The sequence below is a fragment of the Gobio gobio genome (assembly GCF_949357685.1).
Source record: "Gobio gobio genome assembly, chromosome: 14".
Taxonomy (NCBI): domain Eukaryota; kingdom Metazoa; phylum Chordata; class Actinopteri; order Cypriniformes; family Gobionidae; genus Gobio; species Gobio gobio.
In genome coordinates, this window is record NC_137107.1 from 25,368,524 (window position 1) to 25,382,738 (window position 14,215).

The window sequence follows — 14,215 nt, forward strand, 5'->3', positions numbered from 1 at the left end:
GAAACATGTAGAATGCATTTTATGCATAGATTACAAAAAAAGTAAATAAAAAAAGCTGCACATATGCATGCCATAGTTCAAATAAGCTTGGGAGCATTTGCTTTTGACATACACACATGCATCAATGCAAGTGATGAACAAACGCGTGCAACACTAAAAATATGCATGTCTGAATCATCGCGTGCATGCATGGGTTATAATATTTCTCGATGTCTGTTGCATGCATATTTTGTATTGTTGCATGCATTTGTTCATGAAATACACAAATACAACGTTTATAAGTTCGAAATGTGTACTTACTCAAATTCAGGATCTTCGCCCGCATTGTACGCTGCTTGTCTAACAGAGTCAAAACTTCCATCACTGCAAGTTTCAGTATCGCTCTCTCGATCAAGCTCTGCCAAAACAGCCTCCACACCGACAAAAAACTTTCTTGAAGCCATTGTTCAAAAACAAACACTCCAATCAGTCCTAAAAAGCACGCAATAACTCGAAAAACCAATATCCAAACTGTCTTCCCTTGGCCTGTCGAGCCGCTGGAAAATCATGAAGACGACCCGCCTCCTAAACTTTGGGAAGGGAGATCTCGGGCTCTGATTAGTCTACAATCATGATCGACATGTCTATCGATCACTAGAAAGCTCAGCTTTTTTGACGTATGACGCAATACATGATGACGTCTCAGACAGCGCGTGTGATAGAGACGATCCACTCAAAGTATTTATCTGCATCGCATGTTTTGATCTGGACATCGGTGACATATTACAGTGTCATTTGGCCATGCATGCTCACAGACATGTGAAAATACTCTCATTTTGAAGAAAACAACATAAGGAACGAGTTGATATAGCGTTTGTGGCTAGTAGCTCCACACGGAGTAAGTGATCCGAGCAGGAATATGACTCATGTGTTTGCTTGTTCAAAAGAATCGATTCAGTTTTCGTAAATCTTTTGATAATAATGTTACTGTAAATTGTTGGATCGGTGAAATAAACTGCACAGTGATATTCTTGAGAGTGAGAGCTTTCATTTGATATATGACTTGTCTATTTTTGGTGAGTTTATGTGATATAAATATTAAATTTAATATCGCTCATACCATTTTTTCAAGGGGGGGTCGTTGCGGGGGGGTCGAATTTAGACCGTATTATCTTCTTCTATGTAACATAAATCCTAAAGTGATGGGGTTTTCCTGAAAGCTGAGGTTCTAAGCTTTCAAACAATACCATATATATTTATGTTTGTGATGCACAACTTAGAGATTTTTTAAAATGATTATGATGATGCAAAATTGGACCCACCGGTGGGTCCGCAGAGTTAAAGTGAATCTTTCATACTTTTTGATATGGTTGTAATATGCATGCAGCATGTCTGGCAGATATCTTATCTGGTACCTTACCATGTTTTCTGCACGTCCCTTCACTGTCTGAAAGTCTCAGAGCTCCATTGGTTTCTTTGGTGCAGGGGATGCAGATTGGTCTACACATGATGATCTTTAATGAATTCAGCTTTTTAAAATTCTTAATAAAGTAACATCACGTTACATACTACTCACCGTAGATTAACACTCATCGTAACAGCTTCTTTCAGCTGTATAAGAGCAGCATCAAATTCATAATATTCCTTTATTCCCATATGCACTTTTGCTCTGATGTCATAGTCAGGATGAAGTATGAATTTTTTTACTTTTACAACTGCAAAAGGATAAGTAAACGTCATTGATAATATGTACGCTGTAACCCATTTTTCTTCATTAATCACACTGACAATTCGGGTGTATCAGTTCAGGACACAACATTACCCAGTTCTTTTTGCAGAGTAACTGTAATCTTCTCAGGTGTGTCTCCCTCTTTGAAGCAGTGAGCAGCTGTCAAGATGTAACTTGAGGTGACTAATGACCCCATGCAGTTTGAACCTTGTGGAGGATGCTGTATGAAGAGCAGAGAAGATAGATGTTGTCATGCGCCATCTCTTCAGCCTATCTATCTATCTATCTATCTATCTATCTATCTATCTATCTATCTATCTATCTATCTATCTATCTATCTATCTATCTATCTATCTATCTATCTATCTATCTATCTATCTATCTATCTATCTATCTATCTATCTATCTATCTATCTATCTATCTATCTATCAAAAATAAACATATGATAAAAAAGGTTATGCTCACAGCAACATGAATCTGTGCCAACCAGGGATATGCACGTCGTTTATTATTTTCGTCATAGTTTTGATGAATCCCACACAATCCTACACTGGTGCTCTCATCTGTGTAAGGAAGCAGGTACATACGAACAATCACTCATTTCATGATAAGAACCAGAGGTTCCTTAAGTCCATAAGTCCATTTATTCTGTCAACATTCATTCACCTCCATGCAGTTGCAAACCTGTATGACTTTCTCTCCTTCATGGAACACAAAAGTACAAATCTTGAAGAAAATCTCATTGTCCATTCTACATATTCAAAGAAATGCATTCTCCTCTGACATATACACACACTTGAGAATTAATGACATTTTCTGTCAATGAAGTCAAACCTGCTATGACATATCTAAAGGCACTATGTTTGAATTGAACAGAAGCATGAAGGAAATGTATATCTATAAATATTATACCTAAAAATGTATATCTATATTAAATCTATTCTTAAAAGCTACAGTACCAATCATGTCGTCAAACATCTTCTGCACCTCATCCAAGTTTAGAAGCTTAAAGAAATATGTTTCTTTTTCCCTCTGTGACACCAAGCCATTAATGTCATGTTTATTTACATCACCTCCAATTCCAAACACATAAAGATCTGGAAAAAGAGGACACATTCAAATCAATATGAAATCAATAATAAATCCAATATGTGCAAATCAATATGTGCAGTTTTTGCCTGTCCTGATGATACTGCTTGTAAATTTAAGACAATTTTGAAAATACTATTAGTCCTAAATATTTCATTTTATAATTATGATTAATAAAATTCATTGCTTACCAAGTTTCTTTTCTCGCTTCGGATCATTTTTGGTGACAAGATGTTTGATCTGGTCCACTTTAGGTTTGGGATCCCCCCCCATGTTTGCATGACCTATGGAAGATGAGAACAATTATGGTGAATATTTGCTTCAAAGTTGATCTCTAATTTACAATTCCATAGACATAATGATTTTTATACTGTACAAACTGTATATCCCATCCCTTAAAGGCATAGTTCACCCAAAAATGAAAATTAGCCCATAATTTACTCACCCTCAAGTCATCCTAGGTGTATATGACATTCTTTTTTCAGACAAATAAAATCGGAGTCATATTACAAAAGTCCAGGCTAATCCAAGCATTATAATTGCAGTAATAGTTACTCTGTTTTTGAAGTCCATAAAAAGTGCATCTGTCCGTCAAATAACATGCTCCACGTGCCTCCGGGGTGTTAATAAAGGCCTTCGGAAGCGAATCGACGTGTTTGTGTAAGAAAAATATCCATATTTAAAACTTTATGAAGTAAACTTTCGACCGACCGCCTTCCGTGGAAAAGTGTTGAATGTTGAAAGTGAAACTCAAGATGCGTACTTGACGTCATGACGAGCGTACCTGGTTGCTCGAGGACCTTTCAACACTTTTTCCATAAATTGAACACGGAAGGCAGTGTTACATTAAGCAACTTATGTCATAGTACGCGCTCTCTGTCTAGAGCATAACGGTGTCGTAATATGGCTGCCAAGACCTGCGCCTTTTTCACTCTATCACTTCTCCCAGTCCCCTCTATTCAGTCGGCTGGAGAGGTTCAACACTGTAGGCAATGTGTCCACTACACAGTGTGCACCCCTGCATAAGCAATGTTAATTCAGCGCCACAAAATCACTCATAAATCCCACCGCGGCTGGATTACCATCATGGACTTCCTTATATTCTCCCAGTTTCCTTGGTTCAGGTGACTGGAGAAGTAAATATTGCAGTCAACTAGCCTGTGGTCAAACACGCTCGTCTGCACACACGCTCTTGGTCTAGACTAGAGTATAACGGCATTGTAAAATGGCTTCCATACCACCCGGACTTCCTTACATTCTCCCAGTTCCCTTGGTTCAGGTGGCTGCCTGGAGATGTAAATATTGCAGTCAACTAGACTGTGGTCAAACTTTACACTTTACAGTAAACTTTACATCAAAAAGATCAGGGAAACCGAATCCACAGTGCTATTAATAGCTCAGCTTTGGAAAAAACGAATATGGGTCTCCGAACTGACTCAGATGTCAGACACAGACCCATGGCCGATTCCGCTGAGGAGAGAGCTCCTCACGCAGGCGAGAGGGAAAATCTGGCATCCCCGTCCCAAATTATGGGCCCTTCATGTATGGCCCATCAACGGATACCCGGGGACCTCTCTGAAAGCGTTCTGAATACTATTTCTGAAGCCAGAGCCCCCGCAACCAGGTGGCTCTATGCACTGAAATGGTCGGTATTCTCTAACTGGTGTACAGCACGAAACCTCGATGCACACTTGTGCGAGGTGGCAGAAGTGCTCACCTTCCTTCAAGAGCTAATGGACGCGGGTCGTTCCCCCTCCACGCTCAAGGTGTATGTTGCCGCCATAGCAGCATATCATGTTCAGGTCTCGGGACAATCACTGGGGAAAAGCAAGCTTATTGTGCGCTTTCTTAAAGGGGCCAGGAGGCTTGTTATATTCCTAAAGTGCTTTCCACTCCCTTCAGGGCACAGGTCATTTCACTATTGGCCCTGCCCGCGTCACAGGACGAAAAAGACGCGAATCTGCTTTGCCCAGTTAGAGCACTAAGACTATATCTAGAGCTTTCCGCCCCTTCCAGGCAGTCGGAACAGCTCTTTGTGTGCTTTATTGGCCGCACTAAAGTTTGCGCTGTCACGAAGCAAAGACGGTCACATTGGAAAGTAGACGCTATCTTACTGGCTTATAAGTCTAAAGGTATCGTTTGCCCTATAGGCATCAAAGCCCATTCCACCAGAGGCATGGCCTCGTCGTGGGCATGGTCATGTGGCATACCTCTGGAAGATATCTGTGCGGCGGCAGGCTGGGCCTCTCCGTCCACTTTTATCAGGTTTTTATAAACTGGAAGTCCCCGTTTACAAGCTGGGATTCTCTCCATTTAATAGGTATTGCCATTCATTATTAGACCCAATTTACTTCCAGTCTTATCCCATTCTACACATATAAACTGTTCACAAGCATTTGTGTTTATACTACATAACTATAAGGCCCGACTATGTCCAGTCATAGTTTCTATAATCATATGGCTCCATTCTATCCGGCCTACATGTACATTATTGTTCCTGCAGATGCCGCAGCACAGCCAATCAGCGCGCAGCTTGCGTTGTTCTATCGGCTGTGCAGCTGCACTGGGCTTTACATAGATACTATATAGAATAAAGTTTTTGCTTCATATTCTCGAGAAAAGGAGCTTGTCCCATACGCAATACTCGTTCCCTCTCTCAGGGAACCGAGGTTACGTGAGTAACCGAGTACATGGTGTAGCTGTCTATGGAGGGATAGAAAGCTCTCATATTTCATCAAACATATCTTCATTTGTGTTCTGAAGATGAACAAAGGTGTTATGGTTTGGAACCACATGAGGGTGAGTAATTAATGACAGAATTTTCATTTTTGGGTGAACTATCTCTTTAACACTAACCCTAAACTCAACCCGGTATATACAGTATACATACATACATACATACATACATACATACATACATACATGTGTGTAGTTAGAATAGTAAAATGGAATGGAATAGATGTATGTAAATACCATCAGTGAACACAATGACGATGTGTTGGGTCTCAAGGAAGCCAACTCGATCTTTGATCTCCTCTATTTTCATACTTTCAAGAATTGTTAAATAGAGTTTTGCGATATTGGTACCTGTTTTATCACTTTTATCTGTTACAAAAACACCATAAACAAATACAATCAGCAAGTTAATGAGAAACATTTTCTGATTCTAAAAGCAAATGACAACATTAAATCTAAATGAAAATTAATTTAAATTGTAACATGAATATTTTTTTTTTTTTTTTTTAAGAATATACGATTTGCTTAGTTTTTTTACTCTGTATTGGACAGCAATGAACAAATATTTTCCTCGAGCTAGTCTAGACCTGGGGTGGGCCTTTCCAATCCTGGAGGGCCACTGTTCTGCAGAGTTTTACTCCAACCCTAATCAAGCACACCAGAACCAGAATTACTAGAAGGCTACAGGCAGTTGTGTATGATTAGGGTTGGAGCTAAACTCTGCAGAACAGTGGCCTTCCAGGACTGAAAGTGTTCATCCCTGGTCTAGACTAGCTCGAGGAAAATATTTGTTCATTGCTGAATATGCAAAAAGTATATTTCAAATCTGTGGGAAGCACTGTTTTGCTGAAAGCTATCAGGTTATTGGCAACAACTTGTTTAAGGCATCTGTTACTTAAAGGCCCACTGAAGTGCCTTGAAACGTGCAGCATTATTCAATTTGCTGACGTAATTTCCCCTGAGACAGGGCGGGACATATCAGGCAGCTCCTCCCCTTTTTAAAAACAGCCAATAGCATTTAATATGAAACCAGACTTCATTCGTTTTAACTGAAAGCACATTTACGCTGTCTGAATCGTTCCCTATCCCCAATATAGTGTGCACTATGTGCCATTCACCATTCAGTAAATGTGTGAACAAGTGACCGATTTCAGACGCAGCTTCAGCGTCTATTTAGGGGGTGGGGCGCTTCAGATTCTAGAGAGCATTTGATTGGTGATGAGAAGCTGAAGTCCGCGGTGATGTCATAAAAATTTGTGATCCATTTTAGCAGAAGTGAGAGACTGTACATTTTGAATGCTTATATCTCTTAAATTAGAATTTTGTCATTGTTTTGGAACACACTAGATTATTCATAACCTTGAGGCTAACATATTAAAGGGTTAGTTCACCCAAAAATGAAAATTCTGTCATTAATTACTCACCCTCATGTCGTTCGACACCCGTAAGACCATATTCGGAACACAAATGAAGATAATTTTGTTGAAAGCTGATGGCTGAGAAAGGCTTAAGATAGGCCTCCATTGGCATTCAGTACATTTACACTCCCAAGACCCAGAAAAGGCATTTAAAACGTTGTTACAAAGTCCATCTCACCACAGTGACTCTACAATAATTTTACGATGCGACGAAAATAGTTTTTGTGCGCAAAAGAAAATCAAAATAACACCTTTATCCAACTTGTTCTTGTCTTCCGTGTGTGCCTCCACGACGCATGCGCGAGAATATGACGTAGCGCTGGGGTTCGGGAATCCATGAAATGCACACTTTAGTCCCATTTTGAGAACTACGCCGAGACCTAAAGCACGATCAATGTAGAATTCAACATCTTAGATACGCGCGTCTTCCTCTGCTTGTAAACAAATCGCTTCTGGGTCATGTGTCCGAACGCCGGATCTGCGTCATATTCTCGCGCATGCGTCGTGGAGGCACACACGGAGGACAAGAACAAGTTGGATAAAGGTGTTATTATGATTTTTTTTTGCGCACAAAAACTATAGTCGTCGCATCGTAAAATTATTGAACAGTCACTGTGGTGAGATGGACTTTGTAACGACGTTTTAAGTGCCTTTTATGGGTCTTGGGAGTGTAAATGTACTGAATGCCAATGGAGGCCTATCTGAAGCCTTTCTCAACCATCAGCTTTCAACAAAAATATCTTCATTTGTGTTCCGAATATGAACGGAGGTCTTACGGGTGTCGAAAGACATGAGGGTGAGTAATTAATGACAGAATTTTCATTTTTGGGTGAACTAACCCTTTAATAATAAAAGCTAAAAACTTACATTTTGATTTCAGGGGGTCTTTAAGGTTATCTAGCTATCCAGCTTTAAATGTTCTATTTTGGCATGGCACATTTTCTGTAATAATCATCTCTAAATCATACTGTATCAGTGTATACAATAAGCTGCAGAGCTATACTTACTGTCATAATGAAATCCATCCAGATCTTCAAAAACCTGCGATAGGCTTGTGATGTTACTTTTAAAGTTCCTCATAGAGATTATCTTGTGGACGTCCGTAGCAAACATCAGGATCTCATAGTTTGGGGAGACCTGGTAATAACTAATCTTTTGGGAAAGAGCATTAAGAATTCAGTTGGAAGCAACATCTGTCAGCTATTCAGTCAAAAAAATTAAAAAGTGTAAGTCTACATGAAATAACATGCATTTTGCTTCTATAATGTGAAACAGGATTTTCATTAGGATCGAATTTAGTGAGAGACTTGATTTTAGCTAGCAAGAAAGCAAATTTGATTTATATAGCACTTTTCCAAACAAATCAATGCAGTCCAAAGTGCTTTACAGGCAAGAGAGAAACATTAAAACAATAGTTAGTATAAAAATAAAATACGAATAGACCCATTAAAAATCAAGAATAAGGATAAAGTTTATAAGGATTCAAATATAAAATTAAGAAAAATTAGGCCAGACTAAAAAAAAAATGCTTTTAATTTAGATTTAAAACTATTAATATTTTCAGTACATCTTACCTCCTCTGGAAGGTTATTCCAGAGGCAAGGAGCATAACAGCTAAAAGCAGCGTCACTATGACATTCAAAAATCTCTTCTCGCTTCTCACCAGAAGCCTACAAATTTAGATAAACCTTTAACAAAGAACGAACTACTGGTCACCACGCCGTTTTTTGTCTGGCTCCTTCAATTTGCATTCCAGCTGATTGCAAGGATTGTTCGATACAACGATTGCTGCAACAATGCAGACTATCCTGGCTAGTGAAGGAGATTCTGAAAAGAACTTTTAATGGGTAATCTGTTCAGAGCCTGATTACAAGTCTTGCAAATCATATGTTTCATATACTAGTATATAACCGAAGCTATAAGTTGTGAAATCAAGCATATCTCGTTCTTAATGTTTTTTTAGTTAGCGTACGTTCTAGCATAGCATACAGCTACCCGATTAGCTTAGTTTATACACCACAGTAGCACTTACCCTACATTTTATAAGCCATAGCCCCGCTTTAATGTTTATACAATAAAAAAAAAATCCTGTTGTATTTATTTTGTGCACCTGTTCTGTATATTATTGTTTTTATTTTATTCTTTATTATTTACATTATAGGTACATTACTAGGTTATGATTTTGTATTGGTATTATTACTTAGTTTATCAATTATAATTGATATAATTAACAATATGTTAGGCATGATATTGCTCCCATTTTTTACCACGTTGGGTCCCAAGTGGACACTATTTCACAGGAGGACACGATTTCTCATGACACCTGTATCTAAGCTATTGAATTCAACATTGATTGTGCTTTAGGTCTTGGCGTAGTGCTCAAAATGGTGCTAAAGTGTGCATTTCATGGATGCCCGAACTGTGCTCTACGTCATATTCTCGCGCATGCGTCATGGTGCTTTGTGCGTACGTGCAGATGGAGTATGGTCTCATTTGAGTGAAAGTGTATGTGATTTATTTTTTGGTTATTCTGTTTCCTTTGTATTTTGTTTGAGATTGTGACATAATTGGTCAACTTTATTTATTTTTCTTATGTTTATTGATTTTACGTTTTTACACACTTTGTGTGTTTAATTTAAATCTGTGAAAATTGAGACCTTTTGTCTAACGATTTGTTTAGGAAGGAGTGATAACCACTCTAAACTAATGGGTACCCTTGTTCACTGAGTGATTTGAAACCATTTTCTTTTGTCACCTGAATGCACGTGCGTGGTGAAGTGAATACATTAGTGTATGTTTGAAGTGCGTATTGAAGTGGAGTTTGGGTGGTTTTGTTATTTCTCCCTTCCATTTCACATATATTTTTGATTGTGGATTGAATATTAGTTTTTTTTGTCCTTTATTATTATTTTGTTGTTGTTGTCAGACCTATTCCCATCATTTTGCACTGTGTGTGGAACTGTGTTTTTATAAATAAAGTAATTGGGTTTTTTTTTTTTTTTTTTTCTCATCTCTACTTTATCTTTGTGGTACCGAACCTATGTGTCCTATTTGACCATTAGTTCCCCTGGGTGAAATTCCCAGGGTGGCATAGTTGGAGTTATAAGGAGTTTAGGAAGTTCTGAGTTACTATCTTTTAAGCATGAGTCCAAAATGATACAACAAAAACCTCTTGGTGCCACATAGGCTATTATTTACATTTAAATATTGATCAGCGAATATAAAAAGAAGCTCAACCAAACCTGCTTGACGTGCAAAAACAAACCTCATTGGTTCTCGCATGCACTTCAAGCGAACATGCTTGAGCTTCCATTTTACCACAACCAGTGTGTGAGTTGATGAATAAAAGCCTGAATTCGATCAGTTCATCATATAAAGCGATCGTGTCTCTTCAGAAAATTGACTAAACGGCTCAATTCATATGGATTAGTTTTACAATCTCTTTATGAACTTTTTGAAGCGTCAAAGTTTCAGTTGCATAGCTGTCTATGGAGGGATAGAAAGCTCTCAGATTTCATAAAAAAAATCTTCATTTGTGTTCCGAATATGAATGAAAGTCTTGCCAGTTTGGAACGACATTAGGGTGAATAATTAATGACAGAATTTTCATTTTTGTGTGAACTAACCCTTTAAGGCTCATATTGGAGGCTTTCGACAAGGATGTGGGGTTAAAAATCAAGTTCACTATTGAAAGTATCACAATGGCAATGCTTCCTATTCAAATATTGGTATTTTTACTGATTCATTTCTCCAGAACCTTTAACATCCAAATGAACAGCAAGTAAATTACTGCTTTTAGAACAATTTAAGAAATCTTCATTACCTACATCAATAGCCTAAAAACAATGCCTAAATAAGTGGACTTACAAATTCACTACAGCAAGCTCTGGGGGACATACCTTGTCTAGAAGCATTTTAATGGTTTGTTTTGCCTTTTTAAATTCTGTCTTATTGATGCTGTCAGATGCATCCACGGCAATGTAGATATCAAGTTTTCCACCTTCATCCAAAGTTATTTTCTTCCCCTGCTGATCTGAAGAAAGAAGGAACAAGGCATTCATGTTTAAATTTGTTAATATGATTGTTTTCTTTTTCTGAGCATGACAATGAAAAACGTGCATTTGTGTATATATTAGGGCTGGGCAATATTGCAAAAAGAAGAAATCTACTTTTTTTTCAGAATAATTGACCGATTCACGATTTATTATTATATATTTTTTTATGTTTAACTAATCAACTTAAAAACCTAACTACAGTATGATTCAGGTAACATTCTCTTTATTAACCATCTGGTTAAAAAAGTTATATTCCAAGTGCACCACACCTGAAGTGATCATCATTGTGTAATGTAAAATAAATGACTTGCTATTTGTTAAATATCTTTGCAGAAAATATGCATGAAATATAAAGGCAACTATTGTACAAACGTATCTTAAACATATCCTATATACTCAGAAATAATATAAAATAAGAGCAATGCTAAATATTTCTTAGCCAAAAAGTAATAGCAATAAATAACACCAGTAAAGGCTTGAAGCTTTTCAAGCTATCAAAGATACAAAGTTGTCATGATTGCTGTATGAGACCAAAACAGTCGTAATTGCAAGTTGATAGTGTGTGGGACTTTTTGCATTGGTTGAGGAGAGACCCCTGACATAGTTGTAAAGCGCTTTGGGTGTACAGTAGTACATATGAAAGCACTATATAAATGCCTCATTCATTCATTAACTGTTATCATATATTGTCAATATGTCTAAATGTAACGCTTGCTGAAATATTTATTAAAAACCGTAATTTTTCGATTTAAAATAACGCAATCACAGCAAAACATTACATTTGAATCAAAAAATCGCCCAGCCCTATATGATTAAGGCTTTAAGTCACACAAAGGTACCTTTTCCTTCATCCTGTTGAGAAACTGCTAGATTTGACTTTAGAGCACTGCTGAATGCTTCTGATGCTTCCTCTGGGGTGTCGTATGTGAAATGTGCTGTATTTAGTATTTAGACAACAATATTATTATTAATAAAAGCAACATTTCATAAACAAAAGCTCTTATTTTTGCGAACACAAGTCCAAACAAGGCACATCATTTTGGAGCTTCGATGTAGATATTAGAAGACTCACCGTAACATTGTGGCTCTGTCCCTGACCACTGGCCACCATCCAGACACACTCGCTCTTTGGAACCAATCAAGGTCAATGTACTGTCACAGCGGTACTTGACTTTGTCGTCAATGTTAAACATGTGGCCTGTTCGACTGCTACCAGGGGGAACGCCAGGATCAGGGCAGTGATCAGCTGTGAGAAAGTATTTTTTTTAAAAAGAGACTAATGGAAGTGAAGATCTGTGGACATCCCATTTGATCTACAGATGCATGGAGAGAACTTCCTGCTCGAACTGTGTCAAACTAACATGACATCAGATAAAAACGCAACAGAATACACATCACAGTTTTTTAAGCTAAACCCAAGGACTTTATAGGTATATGTTTTTAACTTGCAGGTGATATTATACCAGGACCTCAATTTGCATTTTTTATATCTGATTAGTTTATGGAAACTGCTGAAAATAATGGCAATTACTCACAGTCACGTCCACAAATTGGGGTGCTTCCATTCCACTTTCCATTCGGCTTGCAAACACGGACCGCCGAGCCACGGGACTTATAATCGGAATGACATGAGTAGGTGGTTGTGTCATTTACATAGTACCTGGATTTATATGGGGTCACCTCTCCATTCTCCAAAACACGAGGATTGGGACATGTGACCTCTAGAATAAAAGCATGGATAAACACATAATGTAGAAGAGATGTTTTAAAGCAGCCTCAAATAAAAAAATACATTACTCTGCTTCAAAATAACTAAGTTCATGATAATGACTCAAAATGACTATGTGAGCGAACGTGATTTCACCAAGTACAACATGTACCTGCATCAACATGTTTTGTTGATCCTGGAAGTTGAACATCATTCCTGTCCAGAAATGTAGTATTACTCTTAACCATATCCCTACCCCTAAACCAAACACTATCCATAACTTATCTCTAAAATCAGAGGGAAATGATGGGTGAACAACTCTGATGTAGACACCTAACCCTTGTTTTAAGTCTAAACTTGAAATAAACTCTAAACGTGTCCCTCAAATCTGATTGGTTGATTGGAATGTTGATCCAGGAACGTTTACTTGGTGAAATCACATTCACCCACATGATATTGTCTTGTTTCTTACTTTTGCACTCTGGGGTTTTTCTGGTGCTAGTCTTTGGGGTCCAGAGTCCATATTGACAACGACGTGACTGAACCGATGGGTAATATCCATTCGGACAGATGTATCTTAGGAAACTCCCATCTGAATAGCCGTTAGAAAGAACAAAGCTCCCTCCGATAATGTTTAGATTCTCCTCAGGACATGATGCATGTCTTTTGGACATGGAAGATGGCGCACCTATAGTAGAAACAATCAAATCATTGGAAGAGGTCGCAAGAAAAAATAACCTTTGTTGTCGTTTGATTTCCAGGAATAAATATATATATATGATGAGAATTAGATGACAATTATTTGTTAGCTGTCTATCACAGAGTCTTTCAAATTACCTTTGTTTTAATATATTCCTTTCATGCTGAAAGATGTTTTGTCTCTATTTAAATATTTATTTTATATACATTTCAGAATGCATTTATCTTGATTAAGCAAAAAGACTTACCTGCAATAAGAGGACATATCATTGCAAGCATTAACCAATTCAACCGCTGCTCACACTCCATGCTGTTTATTACAATTCTTCAGCTGAGATATAAAAGAAAACTGAAGCAAATGGACTGGAGGGAACATCTTTATAGTGAGGTCAGCAAGTGGATTTTAATCAATGTTTAGACAATGTTTAACCTCAAGTCAAATAAAGAGAATCAATTTCCTGGTACACAGAAAAAAAAATTACCGTCATCAGTAGATTGTTTTTGTTTACTTGTCAGTAAACAAAAACAATTATGTTCATCTCTTGTCTCTTGTCGGCCAACTATCATGGATTCTATTTGCATCAAATATACAGATGTAGAAAGCAGCGGATTTGTTGGGTAAATCCAGAATATTATTTTTAAAGTTAAACAGCACAATAATTGGTTTTTTTTTTTTTAGGGCCCAAAGAGCAGTTCAAACTTGAGGGTTCAATTTGAGAACAATATTCTTTAAAATGCTTGCCTCATACATTGACATCAGCTTACTGTATGAATATTTAAGATACTGTATGTAAGTTTTTC

At 37.6% G+C, this 14,215-nt stretch overlaps 1 protein-coding gene across 2 annotated transcripts in view; it reads right to left on the minus strand.

The window, feature by feature from the left end:
• LOC307136906 (complement factor B-like) overlaps positions 1–13,826 on the minus strand; it is a 28,985-nt gene extending 15,159 nt beyond the window's left edge. The window contains exons 1-15 of one of the 2 annotated variants that reach the window (XR_013817855.1): positions 13,663–13,826; positions 13,188–13,403; positions 12,543–12,728; positions 12,080–12,253; positions 11,847–11,942; positions 10,852–10,985; positions 7,960–8,104; positions 5,772–5,903; positions 2,990–3,082; positions 2,669–2,806; positions 2,175–2,272; positions 1,802–1,928; positions 1,556–1,694; positions 1,400–1,479; positions 301–410 (exon numbers count right to left, since the gene is read on the minus strand). Coding sequence is in view for 1 of the 2 variants with exons in the window: in XM_079834265.1 (XP_079690391.1) it covers positions 1,400–1,479; positions 1,556–1,694; positions 1,802–1,928; positions 2,175–2,272; positions 2,669–2,806; positions 2,990–3,082; positions 5,772–5,903; positions 7,960–8,104; positions 10,852–10,985; positions 11,847–11,942; positions 12,080–12,253; positions 12,543–12,728; positions 13,188–13,403; positions 13,663–13,723 (1,819 nt within the window). In the remaining variant the exon portion in view is untranslated. The remainder of the gene's footprint in view (positions 1–300; positions 411–1,399; positions 1,480–1,555; positions 1,695–1,801; positions 1,929–2,174; positions 2,273–2,668; positions 2,807–2,989; positions 3,083–5,771; positions 5,904–7,959; positions 8,105–10,851; positions 10,986–11,846; positions 11,943–12,079; positions 12,254–12,542; positions 12,729–13,187; positions 13,404–13,662) is intronic. The other variant, XM_079834265.1, reaches the window with a different exon arrangement.
• Positions 13,827–14,215: the final 389 nt, after the last annotated feature.